This window comes from Sebastes fasciatus, chromosome 14 (assembly GCF_043250625.1).
Source record: "Sebastes fasciatus isolate fSebFas1 chromosome 14, fSebFas1.pri, whole genome shotgun sequence".
Lineage (NCBI taxonomy): Eukaryota > Metazoa > Chordata > Actinopteri > Perciformes > Sebastidae > Sebastes > Sebastes fasciatus.
The window spans coordinates 6,417,200-6,445,102 of record NC_133808.1 but is presented as its reverse complement, the minus strand read 5'-3'; the positions used below and the strand labels follow the sequence as shown (position 1 = coordinate 6,445,102).

Genomic DNA, 27,903 nt, shown 5'->3' with positions numbered 1-27,903 from the left:
GTGTGTGTGTGTGTTTGTGCGTGTTTGTGCGTGTGTCTGTGCGTGTGTGTGTGTGGTGACAGTGAGCTCGCTCTCACACAACAAGGAAGTGGAGGAGGACATGTCGCTCAGCTGAAGGCACGAACACACGGACACAGAACCGCCGCCTGTCTCTCCACGGTAAGTGTTTTTATCCCGGTACCGAGCGGAACGGAGGGCTCTGATCCCGGTACCGAGCGGAACGGAGGGCTCTGATCCCGGTACCGAGCGGAACGGAGGGTTCTGATCCCGGTACCGAGCGTCGGTTCCTCTTCAGCAGGAGCGGAGTGCTTTTATCCCGGTAGGCTACGACACCGAGCGACGGTCGGCGGGTGACCGTGTGATCCACCGTGATGTGGTTTAGCTAGCTGTCGTTACACCGAGCAGGAAGCTGGCAGTGAGTTGTTACCGACATGAGGGCAGCTACTGTGTGTTTAACTACTGTGTGATTAATGTAGCTCCGTTAAAGAGCTGCTCAGAGGCCTGGACGATGTCTCTGTGTCTCTGTCCACTGGGTCCATATACATCACTGAGAAGTACAGGGTCTCTATTTGATTTATAGGTGGTTACTCTAAGACATATGGTATATGAGAGGAATATAAGAGACAATAACATCAGTCCTACCAGTCCCTGTCGTCCACGTCTGCAGCTTCAGATGCTCCTCTCAGCCTCTGCAAACACTGGGACAAAGACAAGGATCTGGAGTCTAAATGCACTGTGGGATTGTCTCTCTGTCTGGGTTAGGGTTAGAGAGAGATCACAGCTGTAGGCTACTGCAGCCATAGAGCTGTGGTTTCAATTTACCATAAGATGAAGCTTCAGTGATGAAACTACTGTAGGAAGCTATTTCTGTCACATGACATTTCTAAGTGTAGGCTGTATGGCAGCAGTGATTCTGTCCTGGCTGTAACGTGGCCACGCTGCCAGCTCTCTACTGGAGCACACACACAGACAGACAGAGGAGGACTTCTGCTGCTCCTGGTCCATCATGTTTCCTCTGTGAAGCATGTGATAGTCCAGAGCTGCTGCTCCTAGGCAGATGGATGAGCTGAGCAGCAGATCAAACATGAGGCCAGTGTTTCACTGTGTTCTTTAGGGGAAAAGGAGGTCGGAGATGAGGCTTTGTGTCGCATTAGTTTGAATGTAACCGCCTTGTTAAATCTGGGTAGAGAAAGTACATGAACAACACAGACAGTAAACGACTTACTGCATTTCTGTGACCAAAAATACCTGGTTAAATATATGGTTCCATTTGGAGTAGCAGGCATATACTGTAAGGGCTCATCCATGCTTCATGTTTACCAGGATTCACCAAAACCCTGATTATAACCAGCATACTAATGCACGTGTAACACAGCTATTTATATAAGATAAAGACAATCAGCAACTCCTCAAACTGGAGAAGCTTGAACCAGAGAACAATGAACATTTTCACTAGATAACTGACTTAAAGAGTAATCAATGATCAACAATTTGCTGATAGTTCTGCCTCTCCTAGTTTGGCTTTCTGCTCTGTTGTAGAGTTACTGCAGAGACCTTCTCACTTGTACTATTCTAAAATCGGTGTCAAACTTTGACAGGTGAGCCGGCTTTTTATGCTCTGATGGACTTCGGCTGTATGAGGTTTAAACTGAACAGTAAAAAACAAAATGTCAGATGACTTAATGAGCCTTTTACACCACTTTTCACTGACGGACTTCTCCATTTCTCCTTCTTTATCTCTTCAGCTATACCCTGTCTCCTCTCTTATCATTTCTTTTTCTTCCTCCCTCCTCCTCCACTACCTCTTCTTCACACCTCTCCCTCTCTTGTCATCTTCTCAGACTCCAGAGCTCACTGTGTCCACCATGTGTCCTCCTGCTGCCGATCTCCCAGCAGCTTCCTCTGAGATGGAGATGACATGATGTCAGCGTGTACCCCATCAGCCTCCTCAGCCTGAGCCCACATCTGCTGCCCATCTCCGTCATTGTCAATATTCACATCCAAACATGGCCTCTGTTCCTCCTGGGGTCCGAATGCTGGTGTCCTTCGACAGGGACCAGTGGTAAGTGTGAACTTGACTGTGTGTGTTTAACGGGTTGAGGTCTCTTTACTTTCAGCTCACTGTCATGTTATATGAGTTTTCATTCCTGACTGCCAATTTGCCATCAATGTGAAACTAATGTGAAAGTATGAGTTGTTTCTGTCTATTTGAATGTGTGTGCACGTGTGCTTATTTTCAGTTCACATATAGAATTTTTTCCCCATCCGAGACTATTTCTTCAAGATCTCACAGTTTATTTATTTAATTAATTAATTTAGTTAATTGATATTAATTATGTAGATATTTCTGTGCAATATGGACCTTTCAGTGAAGCAATCAGCACTGAGCACAGACCTTTTGAGCTGAGCAGTAAGGTCACGCCATGCACTCCCGTGATATTTGCAAACTGTTTAAGGTGCATAGCAGAGTCCTGAGAACAGGAAATACGACATTCTGCTGAGGGCTTTGGCTGCCATTCTCAAAATGTGATGACGTAGTAGTGTATTATAGACTGAGCCTTGACGTCAAATGCAATTAGTGTCGGTCATGTGAGTTGTTGCGTTAGTAGGAGGTTTCTATATCTTTCTTATTGTCAACATATCCCACGAGAATTGCAAATCCACCAATGTGTTAGTCCGTCTCTCATTTTGACCTTCATGCCCCGTCTTTGGTGCTCGCTCAGCCCCGAGTCCATTGGTTCCTACTGAAGACTTAAATCTTTAAAAACAGCTCACAGATTTATCAAAGGCTCTGTAATTTCCTGAAACAGCTGGTCACTGATGTACATGATTACTTTAAGAGAGAAGGAACTACTCATCCCATAAACCATTGCGAATGGTGACTCGCCACCTCTGGAAACTCTCAAAAAGAAACATTTAAACTAACCATTGTAGGTGTAAATGCAGACACATTCAGCCACTGTATGTCTTATTTCTCACCTCAAATGTTTTCAGAAACCCATTTGTGTGAACTGTTTTCATGATAAAAGAGAAAAGTTTCCAAACGAGCCGCCGTGTTGTTCCGGTTTGAAATCCGGGAGCAGATCACACAGAGCAGCACAAAATGCGATTTAGCGAATAAATGATGACATACATGAAGCATGTGACTTCAACATCCAGTCTCCACACAGTAACCTTCCTCACATTAAAACATGAAACAAACACAGATGTCATAATTCCATTCGGTTTCTACATTGTTCGACTGGCGCTCTTTTAATGACATCATCTTGTTGCGCCTTCTTCTTCTGAAATGGTATAATGGCACCCGACTGGAGGATTGGTGCCACCTACTGCTTATCTAGATGGACCAACTCCTAATAATCACATAGCGGCAGTGGAAATTCGGTTACAATTTGCAATACATTTGGATGAAAACCTGGCCATTGTCAACTTAATGCAGTTGTAGCAAGGCTCAAGGCTCAAACTGTACTCTCAGTTACACAACATGGAAAACCTGTCCAGGTGAAGTATTTCCTATAGCCACAGGGTTAATTTCCTCTTTAGTGAGACGTGTCTTTATAGTGCCCATGACAAAGGGCCAAACTGGCCTTTCCTGTAGTTTCAGTGCTGGATATCCTGTTTTTTATCCTTGTCAGTCTTTCACTTTTTAGATTTAGTGTTTTTATTTCTCCGTTTATAACGAACCCAGATCAGATCTCTGACACTTTGTCCTGCTGTTGTGAGTCATGCATCTGTGTATCAAAGGGAGATTTAAATTGCCCACTGATTTACTGATAAAACTATTCACTTGAGCCAGGATTGAAGAGTCCTGATATGTGACCTTGATCGACAACTCCCAGCGATAGATTATCAATCTAACACACTGATATGATGAAGCGGGAAACTGCTGTTTACTACGAGCCAGTTGTCAATCATTCACTTGGCAGCTACAGATCCGGGGGCTAACCACAAATATTTGTCAAATCTGGTATCTGTGACTGTCACTGGACTGTAATAAGCCCGTCCAATCATTTCATTTGGCCTGAATGTAATGATTGATACCTGCCTGCGTGTGTGCACTCTGCCCGTACACTCATTGCACCGTCACCAGAGTCTTCCACCAGCTGCTTCACAATTAATGACTTGGTGACTTTTTCTCTAGATTTAAGGACTTTTGGAGCTAGTGCTGCCAGCTAATTTCATTGGAAAGTGTTGGCAACACTGGGCTGGGTTTATAGGTTGGATTATTTTAAAAATCTAGCATGCTCAGATCAACCGTAGCTTTAATTATCTACACCTTAATGAACGTGGCTCTTGCATTAGTAAATTGCACTCTTTCAAACTGCGATTTTTGAAGAAAAAAACAACAACAATTCATTATTCAGCCCTAATTATCATACATTCATACTCTATGGCAACTTGGTTTGAATGGTTGCTTTGGATGTCCTGTCGTAGCATTTAAACGGACACCTGCCAGCCAATCAGAAACAAATACTTTCTGTGGTCCTGACACAAATGTCCATAATGACTAAATATCCTAATAGGAATTTCATAGTAAATCATTTAATGTACCATCTTAACAGACCAATGAAAAGGCCTCGTTAATAAAACAACCAAGCTTCATTGCGAGTTGGATAAATATGTTTTCAGTTAGTCATCATGTGTATCTTCAGCACACAGTGTGCTGTCAGTGGCAGCTGGGTTAGAGCGGCGTCTTACCGGCTTTACTCAGGACACACACTGGGAACGCGCTCACAGCATGCCGTCCAGCTGTTGCATAAGAATGTGTCTAGTTGCTCATCTCAAACTGCCCCATGGTCCATCTCCAGCGTCCAAAACAGCCCGACGCCTCCACTATATAGCACACAGATAAAATCAGAACACAAAACACAGCACTAAGATGAGTGTAAACATGAATGAGAGACAAAGCAAACCAGGATATCCTGAAAGTATGACGCCATAGTAGAAGGGTGTAACATTGGCAACGGAGTACAGACGGCTCTATCAGTCTTCTACTGCTTGATGTGAACAGCAGCTGCCTCACACATTCTATGTGGTCGGCATCTCGCTTTTTACAAGCAACACGTCTGCAGGATAATCATCGTTAATGTGTCTTTCAGACCTCAGCCACATGTCAAATAGCTTATTCTTTGTGTGCCTAAATATTTCACAACACTTTTCCCTGTCTTCTGACGTGTGTTGTAATCCCAGTTGGGCAGATATGGGAGGTCCAATCATATGTAAAATGCGTCACGCTCATTCTGGCTGGTGATTACATTTGTTTTCTATATTTGCTCGTTACATAATAGGGCCGGAAGAGGCATAATGTCAGCCACACACTTTTGAGTATCTGTTAATGTCACACAAATATCCCTAAATTCCATCTGCTGTGGATTGCGTGACTACTGTTGACATACTTTGTGGAGGAATATTTGTGAGGTGATCTCTGCAAATATGTGTGCTGTGGTTTTAGCCTGTCTTGTTGACAATGAAAGAGATAAGCAGGCCTATTAAAAATACCAGTGTGAGTTGTGTCCTGTCACGCCCTGACCTCAGACTTGAAACTGAACATGCTGCTTTGGATTTGAGCTCTCAGTGCTGCCCTCCTGTGTTTCCTCTCTGCAGGTACAGAGCTCTCACGTTCATCCTCACCTTCCTGCTCTACACCAGCTTCCACCTCTCCAGGAAACCCATTAGCATCGTCAAGGTAACAAATGCTCATTGTTGTAGTGGTATACCCTATATATCACATTCACACATACAGTAACACAACCTGAGCCAGTTTCCCTTACAGTGATGAAGCCCAGTCTAAAACTGAAGACTAAATTCAGTTGAGATTTCTATTGATGATAATCGTATTTAGAGGCCAGACTTAAAGGGTAACTTCAGTATTTTTCAACCTGGACCCTATTGTTCCATGTGTTTGTGTCTAACTGACTAATGGGGACAACACTTTCTGAAACAGGTCCAGTATTGAGGGAGAACGCTGTAGACGGCAGCTGCTCACAGGCTGTAATGTCATCTTATCGGGGCGATCTGGCACCGCCATGTACGTCCACTAAAAGTGCTGGTTTTTGCCATGACAGGCTCCGGTGTTATTAGAAGTGTGTGACATTATGGAAAGAGTCTCTCTCAAGGAGACATGTGGTTGTGAAATCTGGCGAGGTGACGTGTTGCCGGTAGAAAACGGTGGAACAATGGAATACATCCATGGTGGATGCCTGTCAGTGGCTACAACAAGAATTTTTAGTGGATGTAACGTTACATTGATGTTGCTCACTGCCCTCACAGCCCTCACAGCTCGTTTCACGGTTGCTGGTTACAACATTCTCCCTCAACACTGAACCAGTTTCAGAAAGTGTTGTCTCCATTAGTTACTTAATCACAAAAAGATGGGAAAATAAGCTCAGGTTGAAAAATACCTAAATTACCCTATAAGCTTTGGGGAATTAGCTGGCACTGCACAACAGCTGCTTACAGGAGCTCAGTGTAATAGCAGTAATCCTAAATGAGAAAGTGTGTGTTCCATGTATTAGACGAGGTTGAGGTGGTGGTGTGTCTGTCCCAGGTCACAATGAGCAATACTGTACAATTATTATAAGAGTGTGTTTTGGTGCAAGAAAATGTTGTGGAGATCATATCTAATGGAAAGCTTGCAGCATAACACCAAGAACAGAAAAACTGAGTCAATCCACACACTGTCTGCATAATGCTTCATTCACACATATTAACCAAGAAGGGTGTCAGGCTGGCATACAGTGCTACACAAACAACTCAGAGTTTGTATGTGATTTGTTGTGTTACATATACATTTGGTGGATATTAGGATGTAGGTTGGTTTAAAATATAGAAACAAATGAATATAATGTGGTTGAATGAAATGCTCCCCATAGGGAGAACATTCTGTGGAGTTAATCTCCTCAAATACTCGACATGACATCCATCAATGCACCTGCATGTACTATTACTGATTTTATCATCCATTTATTCATATTGTTTGACCGTCTTTTTTATAAGTAGAATTACTATAATTTCCATTTGTAATTAACATTTAAAACGACTTCTAGAAGAAGACTTGGTGTAGGTTATTAAGAAAAGTTTCCTTTGGTGGTCTGGTACATGTTAAAGCTGTCTAACTGGTAGTATTATATGTCAGATTGATATCTTTGATACATCTTTGGTTCAGGTGAGATGTTTTAACAATGGTTTTCCAAGATAGTCCATTTATTCATAATGTAAATATATAAGGTATGTAATGTTTTAGGAAAACAGTTTGCGGCCGAGCTGCAGTCGGTAACAATTCTTCTGAACCAGGGTTAATATAGTAAACTAAAACTAAAACTAAAAAGGAAAATAAGCAGTCAAAAATATTTTTAGTAAACTGAAACTAAATACAAACTATATTTAAGAAAAACTACAACTAAACTGAAACTATATTTCCTGGTTAAAAACTAATAAAATAAAATAAAAATGAATATAAATTGATTTCGGTTTTATTTTTTTTTAGCTATAATATATCACTACTGGAAAAAGGAGGCGGCATGAATTTCTGTCAACTCTCGTGACATGAACCACAGAAACTGAGCAGACTTGTCCCTCCAGGAGATGGTGCTGTACTGCAATCGCTTCACATCGGACACTAAAGTAGCGCGAAGATTAAACATGAAACATTACGACCATTCCAGTTCTCCAACCATGTATTTTGTATGTCGCCTATATGTAGCTACCTCTGAGACATTATATCTGGCCCGAACAAAAAGTAAAACTATTGTAAAACTAAATCTGTAAAACTGAAACTAAACTAAAACTAACAAACACAAAAAATATAATAAAATAAAAACTAATTGAAAATTCAAAACTATTCTAATCTTGAACATACTGTGATGTTATAGACCAGGCCTTAGTTCTAAAATGTGCTGGTGTTGCAGCCACAGCAGTCCTATCCACAGAACGAGCAGACACTGTAGACAACAGTATACAGTGATAGTATAGGGTTAGATGGAGCCTGTTGCACATAACGTTAGTGATTTCTGGCCAACTGAATGGTGCTCTCCTTGTTGTGTTGACAGAGCGAGCTCCATAAGAACTGCTCCTCTGTCAGTGAGATCGCCACCGCCCTCTCCAGCAGCAGCCAGCTGCCCCCCCTGCCGTCTCTCCACACAGACATGGACTGTAGCTGGAAGCCTTTTGGTTGGTATCTGCTTGACTCCTGATATATTCCTGTTTGGGTGCTGGATGTGTTGAAGTCATCCTAGTATTATTAAAGTCAGCATGATGCTGTTGTTTTGCCATTAGAGTGCGTTCCCTTTAGCACCCCTAAGTTTGCTAGAAATTGAAAAATCTAATTGTGATATGAATGAAGCCGTGCACTGCTGCTGCTCAGGGAAGAACCTGGAAGCATAAAGACCAATAAACAGAGCTGAGGATGAACTAATTCTGATGTACTGATGTCCTCAACTATCCAACTCTTCTTCTATTGTCAGAGAAAAGGAACTACAAACAGCTGCTGGGAGCCATGGACTACTCCTTCCTCTGTGCCTATGCAGTGGGAATGTACCTCAGGTAAGATGGCAAGAAGAGGTGAATAGGAAGAAGTGAAGAATACATTTGCCAAAGTATATGAACACAATAAACTACAAAATATGAAGATGATCCATTATGTTGACTGTGGTCGCGGTGAAAATCAGTGAAATCTGTCAACGGATACACATATTAATAGGGAAAGGCATTCAACCCCGTTATATAGCTAAACGGTCTTTTCACCCCATTTACACCTGGCACTAAAATACAATCTGTATCTGGATACGTTATTTAAATAAGGAAAAACAGATGTAAATGCATGCAGAACGCCCTGGGATTGGCATGCAATTGGATCAGCCTGAATACATTTGGAGCTGGCTTACGTAAGCTAGTACCAACCCATAATATCATGACATCCATCCATCAATCAATTTGCCACTTTTAGCCTCAAGGGAGGTGTGTGTGGAGCCACAGTCCTCTGTAGAGACGGTTTAGAAAGAGTCCGTTTCCTCCATCTGTGTTACGTAGGTTTGGCCCAAGCCCCCAGGAAGAGCGCCGGTCGTTGATCCCAACTTTAGTAGTGGCCAAACGGTGGTACTACAACGTCCGTGTCCGTCACGTGATGCCATTGGGCCCAAAAAGACTTTTTCCCATAGACTTACATTGGAAAAGAGACGTCTGTAACTCAGCGGATCTTTTTTTTTTTTTAGGTGAATCAACTCCCCAGTACGAACACTCTTATAGCCCTTATTTAAATCATTAGGTCCTAAAAGTTGTAAAACACACTAATAGCTGAATCCAGAGTTATTTCCCTTCCTCCGTTCATGTGAATGAGGCCCAGACCGAGGCTGGAGTTCAACGGCATGACGTTGATACCCCGTGTCTGAATCATGTGTCCGAGCGGACGCTACTGCGCATGTTCCATGTGCCCAAGATCCGACTACTTTACCAGACGGAAGTCGAGCCATTTTGTCTTCATGCGCCACTGAGCAACTTTCATAGGAATGGAACGGGGCCCCGCCTCCAACTCTGTATCCAGTTCTCTTTATACATTCATGGTTTGGCCTCTGCTCCGCCTCTTCAGGAGACTGCCAGTAGGTCCTGAGTCTCATTAGCTCCAACAGGAGAAGTAAACGTGAACACAGATTCTGACTGATTCTTTCTCCCCGTAGTCACCAAAGTAAATATTAGACCCATTTTTCACAAGCCACACATCTTCCTCACATTCTTGTTCGAGACCTTTCTCTGTCTTAGCAACACGCTCTCGCAGAGATCTGACAACCAACGCTCGCTAACGCCCTAACTGACTCATTTTTGTGATGCTAAATATGTCTGTTAGCTGTGTAAATATCTAATATTAGCAAAAGAAAATGTAAATACATTATGCAAATATATAACCCATTTCAAACCACTGGCGGAGCTTGAAATGCATGCTCTTTGTTATATAGAGGATCTTTGACTCCGTATCACGCTACATTCTAAGCCCGCCCACTTTTTAGCGGTCCAATCAAATGCGAAGGATTCGATTTAAATCCCTATTGTAACTGTACACCGCTCAAATGTTCCGTTTCACTGGGGAATACTCACAGTACAGAAGATAAAGACGCTCTAACTTCTGTTTCCACTGTCTCAGCTTTACAGTGATACCCAGTTTATGTAATTCCAAGACTGTTTAGGGACCGCAGTATGCAGAAATATTCAGATACACCATTTTTAGAATAGGAGACAATAACACATTTATACTGCATTCGTACAACTGCATGTGATTATCATAAAGTGGGCATGTCTGTAAAGGGGAGACTCGTGGTTACCCCCAGAACCTATTTTCCCCCCTTTGAAAATGGCCATGACCGTTTTTCCTCGCCAAAATTTAGCGTAACTTCTAGTTTCATATGATACCAGTATCTTCATTCTACCTATAAAACTAAGCCCGCTACAGCTTCTGAAAAAAGTAAAGTCGGCCGAGGAGTGGAAGAGGTTAACAAGAGATAAATGCATACAAACTTATCAAAATTACAATCAAAAATGTTAAATTGCATTCCTATCTATATATCTAAGGGATCTTTGGTTTTCTGTAGCAGCTACTGTTACAGAAGCTGCTGTAACTTCATTGTTCTTTTCTGTCACTGTGTGTGTTCTGGAAATCTAATCCAATCTAATGTAAACTGATCTAATCTATTATTGAAACCCACATATTAATGTTGCATGTTGATTGACACAGGTATTCCTACCATAACATTTAGTCTGGTCATGTAACACAGCTAGAAAGCACTCACAAAGCACATACCTCCACCAAGACTGCACCATCTTCTACATTTAATTTTAATTTAAATATGTATAGAATTACACGTGTAACATTTAAACATGTTACGCAGTTATGTTGTACTAGTGCCAGATAGTTTTCATTCCAACATGTGATGTTGTTGAGGGGTTCATAAATACTCTAATCTGTCTAAGTTCCTGGACCTGGATCATCACTGTAAACTAATCACTTGTCCTGTGGCTTTAGATGTCACAAGATGTTTTTGAGGTGTCCTGCTACCTAACAGACAAACAAACAGAACTGAAACATAATCTCCGCGGTGACGGTTGTGAAACAAAGCTTGCATGTAGGGAGACATTTCAAAACCTTCTTGATGTGAGTAAGTTGTTGTGGTTAACATGATGTCCCCACTGTTCGCCCATACAGCGGCATCATCGGGGAGCGCCTGCCCATTCGACTTTACCTGACGTTTGGCATGCTGGCCAGCGGCCTGTTCACCTGCTTGTTTGGACTGGGTTATGTCTACAACATCCACAACCTGGGCTTCTATATATTTGTCCAGGTGAGACACAGCATAATGCATTAGTAAATCATGAACACCACTTTTCACCCTGAGGATTAAGATGCATAGTTCTGGTGTTTCTCAGTGGGGTTGTATGAGGTACTGATACGTAGCCAGTGTATTACCTACAGTAGATGACCTTCGGCGCGCCCTCAGTTTGGAGAGACAGACTTTGGTGTTTTAAAGGGTTAGTTCAGATTCACCAAAGTCACACAATGACACAAACTAACCGATCAAGGCAGCAATAGACAAGCAACTCCCGTGTTCTGAAAGGTAAAATTGCTGTTTTGTCAATGGAGTCTGGTGACTTTGTAGAGAGTATAGAAGGACATACAGTAAAGAGCTGTCTGACGGCGAGGCTAAGCAGTGAAAATATAAATGTAGCGTACACTTAAACTGATATGATTATTTTAGGAGTCTAAAATGCGTTAGCTGCTGCCCCCGTCCACAGCCGTACTAGTACTCCTGTCTGTTTCTCCAAACTCCATCTACTGTGGTAATACACTGGCTATGGAGAAGTGTACTTCATACAACCCCACTGAGAAACACCCAAACTATCCCTTTAAGGTGCCAACTTGCATGCTTGCACTAGTCATAACACTGTCATGAAAACGGAGCCAGTAAACAGACGACAGCGACACACACAGGTACATTTGCTAGAAGGAAACCTGTCCTCAGCTCTCTGCTTGAGGTGCAGGCCACCTAGCTATTGTGTCATTGCTGAAGCTGGTAGGATAGCAGATCTTGCACAAGGGATGTCTGGTATTTGTTGCCGCAGAAGATGAATGAATAACACGCTCTGCCACTCCAAATACAGAGAGCAGCACAGATGGATGTTCACACACAAAGAGACACATAGATAATCACAGGGTTATGTACCCATGCATTTACATATGCTCACACATATAATATGTGTTTCTAATGCCTCACTGTCCTCCTCCATCCCGCTTGTGATTTCAGGTGGCCAACGGCTTAGTCCAAACCACTGGCTGGCCCAGTGTAGTGACCTGCATCGGCAACTGGTTTGGAAAAGGAAGGTAAGGTGGAATCATTCCTAGACTGACTTCAGCAGAGGAAAACATTACATGTGGATTTCAGTTTGGCTTCTGTTTTAAAGTAGTGGTTTATGGGACAGTGTGTCAGGTACTGCAGGTGTATTATCATTATGTTATTATTTTAACTCGATATGACCAAGTTCTATCACCGTAACATACAGATCTGCTCTGTTAATCAAGTCATGTGCTCTCTTATGAAAAAAAAACCCTAAAAGGTAGAAATGAATATGTTTTGGTTTCGTGATTGCGTCCGCTGTCTCTGCATTAACCAGTGAGAATGCAGTTGTTTCCCAGTTTTTAGAGAACTGCTCTGCTCTCCAGTATAAACACAGTATCTATAGTATTTGATTAAAACAGTGAACGTCAGGGCTCCATCATTAGCTTTAGACAGTGACACTGACCAACAACGACAGCAGCTTGCGACAGATGCAAAGTAGAGCCACAGACTTTGAACCCATCACAGCCCATCGAGCAGTAAGTGGCGGTGCTGAGGCTGCTGCAGCGCCCCCTGTTGATTGTTCCGTCGGCCTGTTGTTTAACAACAATGGAAATTTAAGAAATATGTTATGCAAATACTTTTATACCGTCTCATATGAACCTCGGCGGGGTGAAGGTCCATCGGTAGATCCTCGCTCGTCTCCTGTATGAAATGGCTGTGTCCTCCTCACTGTGTCCTGCATTATTATAAACTGCACTACTGTCCGTCTGTCAGGCGTGGACTCATCATGGGCCTGTGGAACTCTCATACCTCAGTGGGAAACATCCTTGGCTCTCTGATCGCCGGCTACTACGTCTCCTCCAACTGGGGCATGTCCTTCATCGTACCGGGGATCATCATCGCAGTCATGGGCATCGTCTGCTTCTTCTTCCTCATTGAGCGTGAGTGCAGCCTCCCCATTGGCTGGAGGGCTACAACACGTTCATATTTTGCTCATTGGCTTGATTAGTTTCTTACTGTGTGTGAATGATTTAGCTTCAAAGTGCACACACTAATGGGCTTAACCCGTTTTTCTTCCTTAAAGTGAGTTTCCATTTGCGGTGCTGATTCCCACTCTAATGGTTTGTACTAAGGCCTTTGACTCGCTGAAAGAACATGTTTTCATTCCGTACCAGCTGTGAGAGTAGTTAGCCATAACAGCCTGCTTTCTGTGGCTGTTAGTCTTTGCACTTTGCTGGCTCACCGAAGAACAGAAGCAGCTCTTAGCAGGACTTCACAGGCTGTAAATGGAGGAGCATCATTAACTTGAAGGCATCTCTCTCTTTCCCCTCTCCAGATCCAAATGACCTGAAAACCCTGTATGCTCAAAATTCTTCTCCAGGCAAGAGTGTGAGTACAGAGAGTTCTTTTCCTGTTTCTTTCTTTAGAAAATGGAAACACAATCGCCTTCTTTCTTTGTATTTAGATGTGAATGCTTGTATTTTATATGTGCCACTGTGTAGCCTGTACCAGCATCCATTATTGCCTCAGTGTGTGTCTCACTTCAGGATTCACACCCATTGCTGGATTTTTACGCCTCTGCGCCGGCGAATGTCTGGCTGTGGCCAGAGGCATTATGTTTTCAGCTTGTCCGTCTGTCTGCTCATCCATCCTCCAAGAATTCATATGCTAATTATGACACTTTCACACAAATGTCTAACAGGATAAATTGATGAAGTGATGACATTTTGGACAGACATGGTGGCAGAGGCATACAACAGCAAGGCGGTAGTTCTACTTGAGGAATGAAATAGGATTATGAGTTCCACAGATGGGTGAAAAAAATGAAAGGAAAAACCTTAACAAAGGAACAGAGAAGCATAATGCAGGTGTCTCTATACAGGGCACAACGGCCTTCTCAGTCACCAGGTTTTTCTTGCATCAAATGTATCAACATGTACTGGGAGGACATGGATTTAAGACAGTTGCCCCAATTATTTCAATAAAGTTTCACACCGTGAAAGAACACGCTGTCAGTGAGACACTTTTAATGTGTCTCGGAGGTGTGAGCTGCATTTGAGAAGATGTCAGCCGTGGCCATTATGGCAAGTAGACGTGTCGGTGGACAGAGAGGAAGAGGCACTGTCACAAGCATCGGCCTGCTGAGATGAATCTAGCTCACAGTCATTAAATCCACACAGAGTGAGGCTGTGGCAGACCAGCAGGCTTAAGCAACGTACCATCAGTGCTATATAGAGTACGTACGCACCGAGGCAGCACCTGTGTTCGTTGGTGGAAGCATCATTTAGTACAGCATGTTTTAATTTGACTGCTAAGTCAGCTAATATCTGAATGTGGTTTGTATGAGCTTCTCCAAAGACTGTCAGCTGCTGAGAGAAGGTGATCCACCATTGTTATTACAATCCACTGCTATGCAGCTGTTTCCGTGTGCTGTTGCTTGTTGTGATTGGCTCAACCTGTCTTATCACACCTGTCTTACCTTTTAGAAGAAACGGTGTTCATCCCTCCAGTAGAGTTTAACAGAGAATCTCTCACATTTATCTTATTTTTTGCCTTTATTTGTCACCCAGCTGTATATTGCAGACAGAGAAATCAGGGATTGTGGTTAATGCTGTAGGTGCATAACGAAATATCAGGACATTTTACTAATGGGTCACTTTATATGATTACAGATTGTTTTATCAAGATGTCCCATTTAGGACATTACGTTTCACCTAAAACTGCACCTGCAGGTCAACTAGCAACACATCTTTCTCCTAATATTTATCCTCCCATCATTACGGTGAACACACGGTTGTCATAAAGATTTACAAGGCCTTTGTGGCTATGCAGTAAAAGGACCTTTTAAAAAAAAAAAAATGAAACTATACATTTGTGAGGTGCTTTTAAAGATGTATGTCTTCACTAGGAACCAATGGGTCAGAGTGACACAGACAGAGCAGGGACGTCAGGAAGTATTGAGAGACGGACTAACACTCTGTTGGTTTTGGTCTTGTCATTTGATTAGTTGGCGATAAGAAACATAAAGAATAACAGCGGACTTCTCCTTTAATGCCTGAAAGAATGTGTAAATAATGATGTGATTTATTCTCTCTTATGAAGCAGGTTCAAACCAAGAGTTGGAACGGTGTAAATGGACACACTGAGGTGTATCTGCAATACAAGGAAAACAAAACCCAGGTGTGTGTCACTGTGTGTGTGTGTCACTGTGCGTGCGTGCGTGCGTGCGTGTTAGTGCATTGTTTATTGTTCACCCACATTTATCGGGACTGCCCCTAAATTATCTCAATACTGGAAAGACATTCAGATGGAGATCAAGCAAAGCCTGGGGTTTGACCTCCCTTTAGAGCCAGCATTTAGATTATATACTGTGTACAGTATATTATACTGAGAGAGGCCTCAGTGGATAAAGATAACAAAAACCAGACATTTTTACTAGGAGTGTTGCTGCTGACCACAAAGAAGATGGTTACAGTGATATGGAGAAATGTAAAACCACCAACTGTCCAGCTATGGAGGGAAAGATTAAGAAGTATATTTGATATAAAGCATAAAAGCCAAGCTCCAACTAAGGACCGAGTGTTTTAACATTAACTGGGCACCGGTAATACTACAGCTACCAAGACTGATAAAAGATACAAGTGCTCCATAATGTCAGTGTTTGACTGGCGCAGGATGCATGTAGTACATGTATACAGAGATGATAGTGGCTGTGTACAAGTGCATATATAATGAGGATACACTGACAAACGGAGATTTCTATTAACGAGGAGGTCTATTAGCAATCTACCAGCACCATAAATTACTATTATTTATATAACCGCAATGACACAAAATCTATTTTTCCCATGTTTTTAGGTTGATGACGTCATAAAACAGTCGAAGCTTCATTCGAAAACCTCAATAGAAGCTTTGCATGTAAAAAAAAGACATTCGGTACAGCTCTACAACCTGAAGACTTTTTAATAAAACATTCTACATTAGATACAACTGAAAACTAATAGTCCAGTAATGAGGTGCTTTAGATTGAGCAGGTGTACCTGATGAACTGGTAACTGTTTAAATCAATGACATTTAACCCAGTATCAAAGGATGGACTGTAGTAAGTTGTATTTTAATGTATGTCATTGTGATCCCTTCAGGACTACTACTATTATGAGGATAATGTTCAAAACTGGAAGGTCAGTTCCTTCAGTGCTTCCAGGTGTTTCGTGGTTGCTTCAGCAACAGTCACTCTTGTCAGATTTCGCGGGATGCTGGATGAACACTGAAAAATCGTTGGTAGGCTGAATCCAAACGTCTGTCCTCTGGACTTGTGCACTGAGTCTTTGTGGTACATCAGTAACACATGTTGTGGACTCTCAGTAGGCTGCAGGAGGAGTGCTTATGTTCCCCTGCAGACTTGATGAATATTATATATATGGATTTACACAGTCAAGTCCACGAGTCTGCAAGTGCAGGGGAGTCGGGACATTTGGATTCAGCCTCAGTGTTTCTTGAACCTTTATGAAATGATAGCTGGGTTGGGTATGCAATTGTTCTTCTCACTGCAGTTAATCTTTAAGTCACTTAATGCATTGGTCTATATGGTGAACCCTGCCCATCTGTCACACCAAATGAGTTAACAGCCCGAGATTAATGCTGGCATTGATCAGAATCAGAATCAGAATCAGAATCAGAATCAGAAAGGTGTTTATTGCCAGGTGTAAGGGGTATACACGAGGAATTTTCTTTGGCTTATTGGTGCGAGGCAAACAGTATAATAACAAAGAATAGATAAACGTTAGAATAAAATAAGAATAAAAAATGTACAATTTACAAAATAAGCTATAAAATAAACATGGTATAAACAGATAGTGCAAATATTGTCGGTGTGCAAACAAAACAATCAGGTATCAGAGGGAGAGAGAGGGAGAGAGAGGGATACTGTAGGGGGTGGTATTGAGAGTGTATGAGAGAGGGGGAGAGTCAGTGTCGGGGTAGGAGGGTAGGGGGGGGGGGCCGTAGTGTGTGTGTGAGGGAGAGACAGTCACAGGGGGGCGGATGGGTTGTTGGAGAGTATCAATAACAGAATAACATTGGTTACTCAATTGGATAAAGATGTCTTTGATTACTCTTCAAATCACAGTTTGGCTGAGTTATCTCTGTTCCTCTCTCTCTTGTTTATTGTCACACAATGTGTCAGAGGTCACCATTCAAATGTTCTTGTTCCTCTTTCTTGGTTGAAAATCACTGAAACATATAAAAAGCCACCTGAAGGTGCTGGGAATGATTGTCTGTAACTGGGTTACTGATCATTGTCCCTCCTGTCCTCTAGAGTTACGACACAGAGCTGTTGTTGCCCAGAGACAGTGTGTGTGTCCCCACGCAGCCGGTCGTGGTGGTGAAGAGGGAATCGGAGCCGTCCGCCATCAGCTTCATGGGAGCTCTACGCATACCAGTCAGTCACACACACACACACACACACACACACACACACACACACACACACACACACACACACATCTGCTTATCTACTTACAACCATGGGATTGTTTAGCTAGTGTAGAGTCACCCTGCTGATCCCACTGAGCATCACAAAATCAGTAAATGAGATCTAATCTGTGGACATCAGAGTCACAGCGGTACTTTAATCTTTCAATAACAGATTTTTTTTTGGCCACTTAGTGGCAGCGGAAACAAGTTGAACAAGTGAACTCGTCATTAACATAATATCACCAACATGTTAGTTGTGAACTATAGCTTATATTCCAGAAAACCACTAGCTTCTCCTGCTTAATCTGCTGAATCTGCCTTTTAAATAGCAATGTGCTGATGTGCAGGCCCACCTGACTTTTAAAGGGAATGAGAGATGACACTCTGATTGGTTTGTTTAAAGAAACGCCCAAAACACACCTAAGATTAATTAAGAGACTAAATAGAACCCCTTAGACCCCTTGCGCCTCACTTTGCGCCCAGATAATGCGCCGCTTAACTAGAAAGAGTGGAGTTGGACACGCCCTAAATGCACTTTCGCCATGCACTTTAGACCGTGCGCTATAGATCGTTTAAATAAGACCCTATGACTAGATAATCTCTAAAATGTAGTTTGACAGATGCTTGTGTCTCTGTACCAGACTGGGTTCTTCAGTTCAATAGGTCATTATTGTAGGAAGGATTTATCGCATCAGGGCAGTTGAGCCAGGCAGGTATCATTCAGTCCCAGAAAACCTCCTCTGTCTCTGTCTCTGCAGGGAGTGATCGAGTTCTCTCTGTGTCTGCTGTTTGCCAAGCTGGTCAGCTACACCTTCCTGTTCTGGCTGCCGCTCTACATGACCAAAGCAGGTGAGGACCAAACACAACTACAACCATCATTGTTCTTCATTTTGCCACAGAATTCTCACTAACGAACCTAAACAAAATAATGTCAAAAAATGATTATTTCATTGAACCCTTGATTTTCAACACTATATGATAGTATACTGTTGTGTTCTCTACCTGCTTGTTCAAGTCAAGTCTTAACTGACACGATATGATGTTAAAGATTAAGGAAATATTTAAGCCCAGGATACCATATTTTTAGAGGTACACCAGATGACTTCCAGATGTTACATGCATGGTGTTCTACACATTGCCCCAAAACTCACTGGGACTTATTTTGGTATCTTTGGAAACTTGCTCATTGTAAAGTAACAAGAACACAACTCTTATTTTATACAGGTGATTATACTCTAAACAAAACATAATGATGAATATTATATTCCATTTCTGCCAATAGCAGATCCCCCCAAATGCTACACAGTGTTCCTTTAAGTTAAGTGCATTAACTTGGAAGCATCTCACAGTCATCTTCCTGTTTAAAAATAAGTGTAAATTATTGACCAACATCACTGGTTAAATGTTTTACGTAGAAACAGAGTTGGTGTTTGTGTGTTCTGGAGTAAATACTATTTGCTCACATGCTGTATGTAAAGCAGCTGGTACAGATGAACATTGAAACTACAGGAAGAGAGTGCTGGTCGATTATTACTGTGTTTGTACGAAGGGTTTTTAACCTCCTTTTGTCTCGGTTGCACCGGGAACAATAGTTTTAATCTGAGAAGAATCTCCTCAACAACAGTGTTTCGTAATTTGTTAAACAGATTTTCTTTTCTTTGTGTAAAGAGAAACTAAGTGAGGAATACGTTTATTACAGTGATTTTAGAAGGCGGAACATGACACACATTTCTCTCTCTCTCTTTGTTTAACCTTACCTTACGTTGTGTGTGTGTCTCAGCTCACCTCGATGCCAAGAAGGCTGGAGATCTCTCCACCCTGTTTGATGTGGGAGGAATAGTGGGTAGGTGCTTTTGTTCACATTTTCCTCTCATCTTGAGAGACAGAGTGTGTGATGCGTGTGGTTTTTCTTCCCACATTCACTTACTGTCAGTATTTACTTAGTTTTGTGCATCATGGTTAATATGAAATATGTTATATGCTATTTTCCTGGCTCATTGCCTCTCTCTATTATGTGTGTTTGTGTGCGTGTACATGCATCCACAGGGGGGATCTTGGCAGGAGTGATATCTGATAAACTGGGGAAGAGAGCCACCACGTGTGCCGTCATGTTGCTGCTGGCTGCTCCTACAGTAGGTTCCCACTGCGCTGCTGCTACACCCATCCACAAACATCGAGCTCAGTGACTTCTAACAGTGTTAGATTAGGAAGTTCAGACCGGAAGGGAGTCTATTCTGTGGCAAGTAGCATGCTAGACAGACACCACCCAAGCATATAAGTGACTGATAAATAGATCAACTTTAAACAGGAGCCTGCACTGCTGACCAGGCCTCTCTGTCTGCATCCTGTCCCCCTGCTGTGTAGCACTTAAAGCTAACATATTTCACTGAAGCCACATGTTTTTTTTTAGCAGGGGAGCATTAGACAGATTACTTATTACAATTTTGTTTACTTTATATTCATGAAGAAGATATGCAGTATTAAATGTAATTTTTTTTGCAGTTTCTGATAACTCAAAGAAGCTACAGCACAGTGGTAGACTCATCTATCCTCTTTTCACTTGAGCTGAATGTAACATCAGGTTGCTGCTAATTTAGTGAATCATGTGAATTATGAATAGAGACTGCAGATGTGAGTGTTTTGACCATCGTGCTTTCTCTGTGTTTCCTGCAGCTGTACGGCTTCTCCATGATCAGCGAGTTCGGTTTGGGGCCAACCATCGGTAAGAGCCAGCTCTCACTCCTCATCCCACTCAGAGCTAGTGCTGAGTGATTACATGATTCATTCTTTAGTTGATGGACCCAAAATTATTCAGCGGTATTTCTGAGAAGAATTGTTGATTTATGAAAACTACCAAATATTTTCGGGTTCCAGTTTGTTAAATATAAAGAAAACCAGACTAATCTTCACGTTATGTCATCGTCTAATGAGTAGCGTTGGGTGTTTGGTTCCATTGATCAGACAAAGTTTGATATTTTAAGTAATCACTTTGTTTTCTGAGGACTTTGTGATGTTGTTTTTGACATTTTATACACTAAATGATTCATCAGTTGTTGAGTAAACAAACATTTAAAGTTAATTTTATGAAGTATAGGTAAAAATGTTTTGTGTTATAACAACATATCACTTTATCTTGTTATATCACAAAACCTTCTCATTATTTCACAAAATTAACGTATCTCATTAAAACAAATATTTCTCCTCATAACATCATAAGTTGGTATCTTGTTATTACAGGAAATTGCATATGGTGTTAAGAGGAGCGAAAGACCCAGTAATGGATTAAGACATGACATTGGAGCCTACTTCAACTGGAAAATTTGACAATAACTGGTTTATATAGTTTGATTAAGTTTTATACACTGCAAAGTGTCATCCATCCATCCATCGATCATCACTACCCACTTATCCTGTAGAGCGTTGTGTGAGGCGGTTTACGTCCAAGCAGCAACCTCCGGGTGAGAAATGAAGCCAAAAGTGGAAGTGCCAAAAACTGCAGTTCATCAAATAGCCACTGGAGGCTCCAAAAGGGACTCAATCCCCACAGACCCCCACGTTACAATGCCCAGCTTTACAGCAGAAATAAACATGTTTACAGCCTGGTACAAAAAACGGTTTGGGTCTCTATAGCTTATTTCCCCGTTCATGATATATGTACGAAGGGTGAATTGTTATACAACTCACCTTTTTAAATTAAATTGAGGCTTAAAGGTGCTAAATGCGAGATTGGGAGCATTTCTATGGCCTCCGCACGGCTCTCAACATGGAGACAGCTTCGGCGGCAGCTCATAGCTAATGGTGCTAACAGTGAAAACAGAGCTAACAGTGTTTACCCGAGGGGGGAACCGGAGGGTGGGCGCTACGCTCCCGCAATGGTGCTGTGGGTTGATCAGGACAGCTTCATCAGCTGTAACCGCCGTATGATGGCAGTGCAGAGCAGCGGCACTTGAGCAAAATATCTCTCTGTGTGTGTCCAGCTGCTAATCATGTATCCAGATAAATGAGGTCACATGACCTGGCTAAATGTATCAGAGCAGCTCATCGTGGTTGATTAGGTGGGCCTTAATGATCATCAGTGGCTCATTCGGTGCAGACGCTGTGGCTCGATTGATGACTCTTAATTCATTTTCACGCTGAGCTCATGACGGTCACAGCTGTGGCTCATTATTCTAACAATATGCTGAAGGGAATCTGTAAATGTCAGAGGGATACAGCAGAGGATGAGGTGCTGCAGCCGCGCAGCTCTGATATGGTGTAATTAGATGTACTACCTACAGGGTTCGCTCCAAACTGAAGTAATAGAAAAATTGATCAAAAATGCCACGTACATTTTCAGCAGGAGGGGAAGTACACGGGAGTAGAGTGGATGTGGGTGGCTGTAGAAATTTACCCAGTCTGTGTTTTTCAGGCATGCTGTTGGTGTGTGGATGCCTAGTCAATGGACCATACTCCCTCATCACAACTGCAGTGTCTGCTGATTTGGTAAGCGTGTTTAACTCTAATCCCAGTCTACTGAATTCACACATGATTATGAACTCAATCTGCACAGACCTCCCTCTTCTCTTTACCTCTCTCTTTTGACCTTTGACCCCAGGGGACCCACAAGAGCCTGAAAGGCAACGCCAGAGCATTGTCTACTGTCACTGCCATCATCGATGGGACAGGATCTGTAGGTCAGTGTCACTGAAATAACCCAGCAATAACAATTTTAGTTATGAAAAAATACAGAAACACCATATGACCTTCTATCATGCAAACCTGCCAAAGGACAATCCTTCTCTCAATACTTTTCAGCTTCCCGACCCTGTCTGTAGCACTCGGACCCAGGCCTATTGATTCTTCTTTATAAAAAGGCTCAGTCATTTCCTCCTGGTCCCTGTAGTTTTAAGCAAACTTTACTCAAACAGGAAGAAATGCCGCATTTGTTGAGGACTATTTTCAATGACAACAGTGGAGCTCTACGGCACAGAGGAATTTGGGAATTAAAGCTTCAGTAGGCAGAACGTTTTTGGCATCATTGGGCGAAAAATTCCATAATAACCTTTCAGCATATTGTAATTCAAATGTTCTGAGAGGACACAGAGGCACATGATTTCTTTCAGATTACCTGTCTCATACACTACTGTCAGGATATAGTGACCGTTTTATAAAAATAACTTTTTTTTAATTATATTTGCTCCATTTCTACCCACTGCTGCTTTAGATATGAAATATTACCAATGTTATATTTTAATGATCTGCTTAGTGGTGTTCATGGTGGTATGTCTTCCGTTCTTTCTGTATTCAGTGTATTCAACCTGTCCCAGACTGCTTTATATTTGTCATTAAGAGTTGAGATGATGACCGTGCTGATGTTTGTGGTATCAGGTGCAGCAGTGGGCCCCTTGCTGGCCGGGCTGCTGTCTTCAGGCGGCTGGGATCGGGTCTTCTACATGCTCATGACTGCTGACTTCTTCGCTCTGTTGGTGAGTGCTTTAAAAAACCTTAAACAACACAAGTATCATCAGCAATAATAGTAACTGTTGTAAATGAGTTTCATAGAGTTGTCCTCACAGCTGTACTAAACAATTGCTCCTATATTGACGTTGGATCACTCGTGGTGTTGAACCCACAGAGAATTATCACCAACTCTGCAGCTGCAGCTCGAATGTTTTTGTCATCAAGCTTGTTTCCAGCAGCAGACAGATGTTTTCTGATAAAGTCACTGCACACACTGCCTGCCCGGCACCCAACAGCACACCAAGCTGGTGAACGGAGTGGAGCATTTAGCAGCTAAAGACACTGATATCTTTCTCAGGAGTTGGTAGAGAGACTTACATTCATTAGGTGGACACAAACACAACTCCAGCATCTCCATGAATGTTGATATTGTTATGGTGATAATATAGCAGATATTCTGCTGCCCCCAAGACGGCAAACATTTTTTATTAATGCAGCTTTAGATGCAAGTTTTGATACCAGCACAACACAGTAGGAATATGTTTTGAATGGTTAAGAAACTAAAAGCTGTATTAAAATACAAACATGAACTAATGTTTGACTTTGTGCAGCTTTTGCTACGGCTCGTGTCAAAGGAGCTGACCTCAACTAAATCCCGTCCCATCTCTGCTGTAGAGTAAGTCTTTGATTTTATATTCAAATGTTGGGCTGTGGTGTCAAAATATTTTTCTCCAGTTCTATTCAAAAGCAGCTATAACTCTGAACACATATAGTATATAGTATAGTATAGTATAGTATAGTATAGTAGTATATAGTACATTGAACACTAAACTAGTACCAGTTCATCCACCGTTTATTTTCGCAGAATACATTACGTGGTGGTATCTGACCACCACCGTATATGCCAATTCAAATTCAATCCATCTTTATTACAGGATATTGATTTTTGTGAACAATTTCAATTCCATGACTTTATTGAGATCAATAACTCATCAGTGGAGGATGCCAGGTTTATTTTTGAACAAGATCATTCCTGATTCATTTAAAATGAATAAAGAACGCTTAAATAAAATGTATGAACTAGAAACATTCCTACATTTAGTAAAGGCAGATCTCAATAATGAACAGAAACACAGAGTTCCCTATGCATGAAAATAGATTTAATCACTATTATTATATTGTATTATATACAGTATATTATTATATACTTCAGAGAACAAGGCGCCACTAAAAGAATCCCTGAACAGAAAATGAAGAAGGCTATAAGGCTTCAGGATTATATATTATATTATATTATATTATATTATATATATATATATATTAGATATATTATATTAGATATATTACACATGTATATTATAGGATGATATTCAGCCAGGGGTTTATTCACACTGTCGGGATCTTTTAGGACCTTCAGGCCTCATCAGATGAACCAATGTGAAGCCAGAACACAAAATGTGATATTAATTAATAGTTTGATTAATGTACTTAGCAAAAAGGTAAAGAAGAAATAAAGAACAATGTTCCTTCATGGACAACAGGTTCAGTTTTCATAGAGCTTATTGTTCCAGACTATAAAACTTAATGACACCCAACTTATCAATATGGTGTTAATGTTTGTCTCTCCCGCAGGTTGAAGGAGCACTGAGCACTTTGACTGCACTGCCTCCACGTAGGAGCATGCACGCGCGCACGCACACACACACACACACACACACACACACACACACACACACACAGTGCATTGAAACCACTGGTCTAAGCCTGAAATGGACTATGTGGCTCTGACAATAACTGGACTGTCCTGGACATGAGACACTTACCACAAACACACACACACAGGCACATGTTTATAAAGTGTGTATGTGTGTGCACACACAGTGCTATGCCAGCTACAGTAGTCCGCTGTAAACAGGACTGTACTTGCGTCCCTGAGGAAGAGCTGAAGCTGAAGTTCTGGCTGGTCTGGAGGATTCATCTGCACACTCAGCGTCCTCGTCTCTTTCTCTCCTCTTCCTCTATTGAACTATTTCCTATGGCAGCCAATGTGAGCGTGAACACACTACCTGCTCTACTGTATCTACTCAAAGGACCGGCAGATATATGAAACTAGCCTTACTTTAACGTGTTGAAACAGCAACTTCCATGACTGTGTCCTCATTGATCCTACTGTAGTTATCCTCCTGTTCTTCTCCTTATAAGACCTGATCTAACCCTAACAGTCAGGTTTATCTAATCTAACCATCTGAAATTATACCCAAGGGACCATTTTTTTTATTTTTTTACCTAAACCCAGCCTTCCAGGTGGACCATGGTGGCATCTAATCTGCTTTTAGACCTTTGAATCATGTTGGCGGCTTGAAAACAAACCAGCAGAGCCAATCAAGCTTTCAGGAGGGTTTCAGAAGGGGCTCGTCAGAATCGGGTTCATTTGCCAGACCCAAAAAAATGGGAACAGCCAAAATTGCCACAAAAGCATGATGTGTGCAGGTGTTTGTAAGTCGACTTACAGAAAAAAAACCTCTTCATTCTTAAATCAATACATTTCTTTGATTATTGTTTAAAATGCTTACTTCTAGCAACCGCAGTGACTTAAGATGGACCGATAAAACACTTACTGATGATTGATCAGGAAAAAATAAGCTACTCTCAAACTGCCAGTTCAGTCTGTGGGTCGGGCTAGATGGGATCCATCAAGTTGTGAAACAACTATTGTTAGCTGGTAGCTGCGGAGCTCGACTACGTTCCTGTAGTTAGCCGCTGTACACTAAATGGGAACCTGAATCCCTGGACTCTGATTAGTTCCTGGTATTATTCAGTGATATAATATCTGTGAAATATGCACTTGTCAGATATTGTGTGTCAGAATTTGTTTTCCCAAAACAGTAAAAACAGGAATTTTCTGTAGCCCCTTTCACACATGGAGCCTAACATGGCCCTTAAAGCCGGTACCCTGTGGACTTCCTGATCTCTAGTAACGCCGTGGAGCACTTTTTATCAAGGGGTCTCGTACGAGGACGCACACTAGCCAGCTAGTGGACATGGATGTAAACAATGCATGATTCAAAATACTTCAAAAAGCAGCTTTGCAGACGTTTAATGAGGAAGTAAATGCATTCAGCTCCAGGATACAACAATGCATTTGGGTGAGTAACACTGAATGTACATAGAACTGTGTTTGTTTACCTTTTTAGAGGATCAGTTACTCTCTCTTACCTGTAGTTGTATCTGTCATGTCAGATCATTTTGGTTTTATTTGTCTAGGTTCAGCCCAGTAAAATGGGGGTGAATTTAAATTAAAAACAAAATGTAAAATTTTCTATTGAATTGATCGGTGTGGAGGCAGAAATCTCCACCTGGACAAATACAAGCAAAACTGTTTACGGATAGATCCCACTAGAGGGAAGTGTGACTAACTGACCCTTTAACCTTGATGGGAACACTAGTAGTTTCCTATGTTCACACTATTGAGCTGGTGCTTTTAATGCTGAACTCTCCCAGGGGGGGAGCGGCACTGGACCAGCTCAGTTCTGGGTGACGGCGCACAAAACCAAGACCACTACAACTCTCCTCTAACTGTGTGGAAGTTGCTGTTTCAGTGTCACCTTTGCCTTACTGTACCAAAGAGATTGTGAGGATCATGTTGTAATTTAAATAAGAGACTCCTTATTTAAGTCATTTAAGTTATTCCTGTCGGTTTTGTTGTGGTTTCTGTTTTTTTTTTCTGAACTTGTTATGTAATGAAGGCACCAAAGTTGTATTTTTATATAAAAACCTGCAGATAATGATGTATGTTTTCTGTGGGTGGGGAACTAAGATATTTTGAATGTAATTGTTTTTGTCAAATTAGATGACTTACTTGTAAAAGCTCATATGGATATAATTTGCAGTGCAATGTTGATATGTTATTGTTTAAGAGCTTGTCAAAGTGAATCTTATCATCCAATATCTGATCTGGTAAGCATTTAAAATCTGAAAACGAAGACACATAAAGCTCACGGTTAGTGATTTTTGTTCCAGATTTGTTTAACATATATAATTAAATTCTGTTCATTTACTGTCTGCAAACTGTAATAGAGTAAAATCCACAAAATACAAACACCTGGTAATGTTCTATATATTTATATTTTAAACTTCATGATGATTCATTGAGACATAATGCCTTCGTTGTTGTGTATATTTCTTACTGTATGTGTCAGTGGTAGGCCGAGCACTTGAATCATTGTGTGCCTTGTTTGTTGTGTGTCTTTTTTCTGGCCAGTTGGTTTTCTATAATGTTTCTTTGCTTCTTTGGAAATGAACTTGGTTTGGAGGTGGTTCACTCCCAAAGCAAAAATAAATCAATTGTTTTCTTCACTGAACTGTTCCGGGGTGGTGTTTTTGATGGCTCTTTTTTGCAGCGTACTAGTGCAGGTTGGCTAAATCTGTCTAATTCATGGCATGGAGGAGCCTTAAGACTCAGCTGGAGGTGGCAGGTGTCATCTGGAATGGTAAGCTGCTGACAGACAGAAACCCACTCAGTGACACAGGCAGACAAGAGATCACACACACACACCCACACACTCATACACGTAGTTTGCAGGTATAGTGAGCCCTGATTTGAGCTAGCTAGGACTCCACTAAATGCCACTAAATCCACAATCAACTTCCACAAATGTTGCTGTGGAGTTTG

At 41.7% G+C, this 27,903-nt stretch overlaps 1 protein-coding gene across 7 annotated transcripts; it reads left to right on the top strand.

The window, feature by feature from the left end:
* The first annotated feature begins 27 nt into the window (after nucleotides 1–27).
* slc37a1 (solute carrier family 37 member 1) lies at nucleotides 28–27,592 on the top strand. Of its 7 annotated transcripts, none has more exons than XM_074658285.1 (21): nucleotides 28–159; nucleotides 1,746–2,062; nucleotides 5,605–5,686; nucleotides 8,049–8,169; nucleotides 8,463–8,541; nucleotides 11,189–11,324; nucleotides 12,285–12,361; nucleotides 13,092–13,258; nucleotides 13,654–13,706; nucleotides 15,423–15,497; nucleotides 16,460–16,498; nucleotides 17,635–17,757; nucleotides 18,551–18,641; nucleotides 19,573–19,635; nucleotides 19,839–19,924; nucleotides 20,466–20,514; nucleotides 22,201–22,274; nucleotides 22,387–22,465; nucleotides 23,160–23,257; nucleotides 23,843–23,907; nucleotides 24,864–27,592. In XM_074658285.1, exons 2-21 carry the CDS (start codon nucleotides 2,007–2,009, stop codon nucleotides 24,877–24,879), a joined length of 1,629 nt encoding a protein of 542 aa, XP_074514386.1. In that variant the 5' UTR covers nucleotides 28–159; nucleotides 1,746–2,006; the 3' UTR covers nucleotides 24,880–27,592. The 7 variants fall into 7 exon arrangements, with proteins under 7 accessions (XP_074514386.1, XP_074514385.1, XP_074514391.1 ...); XM_074658284.1 differs by having other exon boundaries at nucleotides 15,420–15,497; XM_074658283.1 differs by having other exon boundaries at nucleotides 34–159; nucleotides 1,842–2,062; nucleotides 15,420–15,497.
* The last annotated feature ends 311 nt before the right edge of the window (nucleotides 27,593–27,903 follow it).

Excerpts from the sequence above, each read along its gene's own strand:
- slc37a1 (XM_074658284.1), top strand. The coding sequence starts at position 2,007 with ATGGCCTCTGTTCCTCCTGGGGTCCGAATGCTGGTGTCCTTCGACAGG. Across the intron at positions 18,642-19,572 it reads GCTCTACATGACCAAAGCAG|CTCACCTCGATGCCAAGAAG; the intron begins GTGAGGACCAAA and ends TGTGTGTCTCAG. Across the intron at positions 20,515-22,200 it reads CGGTTTGGGGCCAACCATCG|GCATGCTGTTGGTGTGTGGA; the intron begins GTAAGAGCCAGC and ends TGTGTTTTTCAG.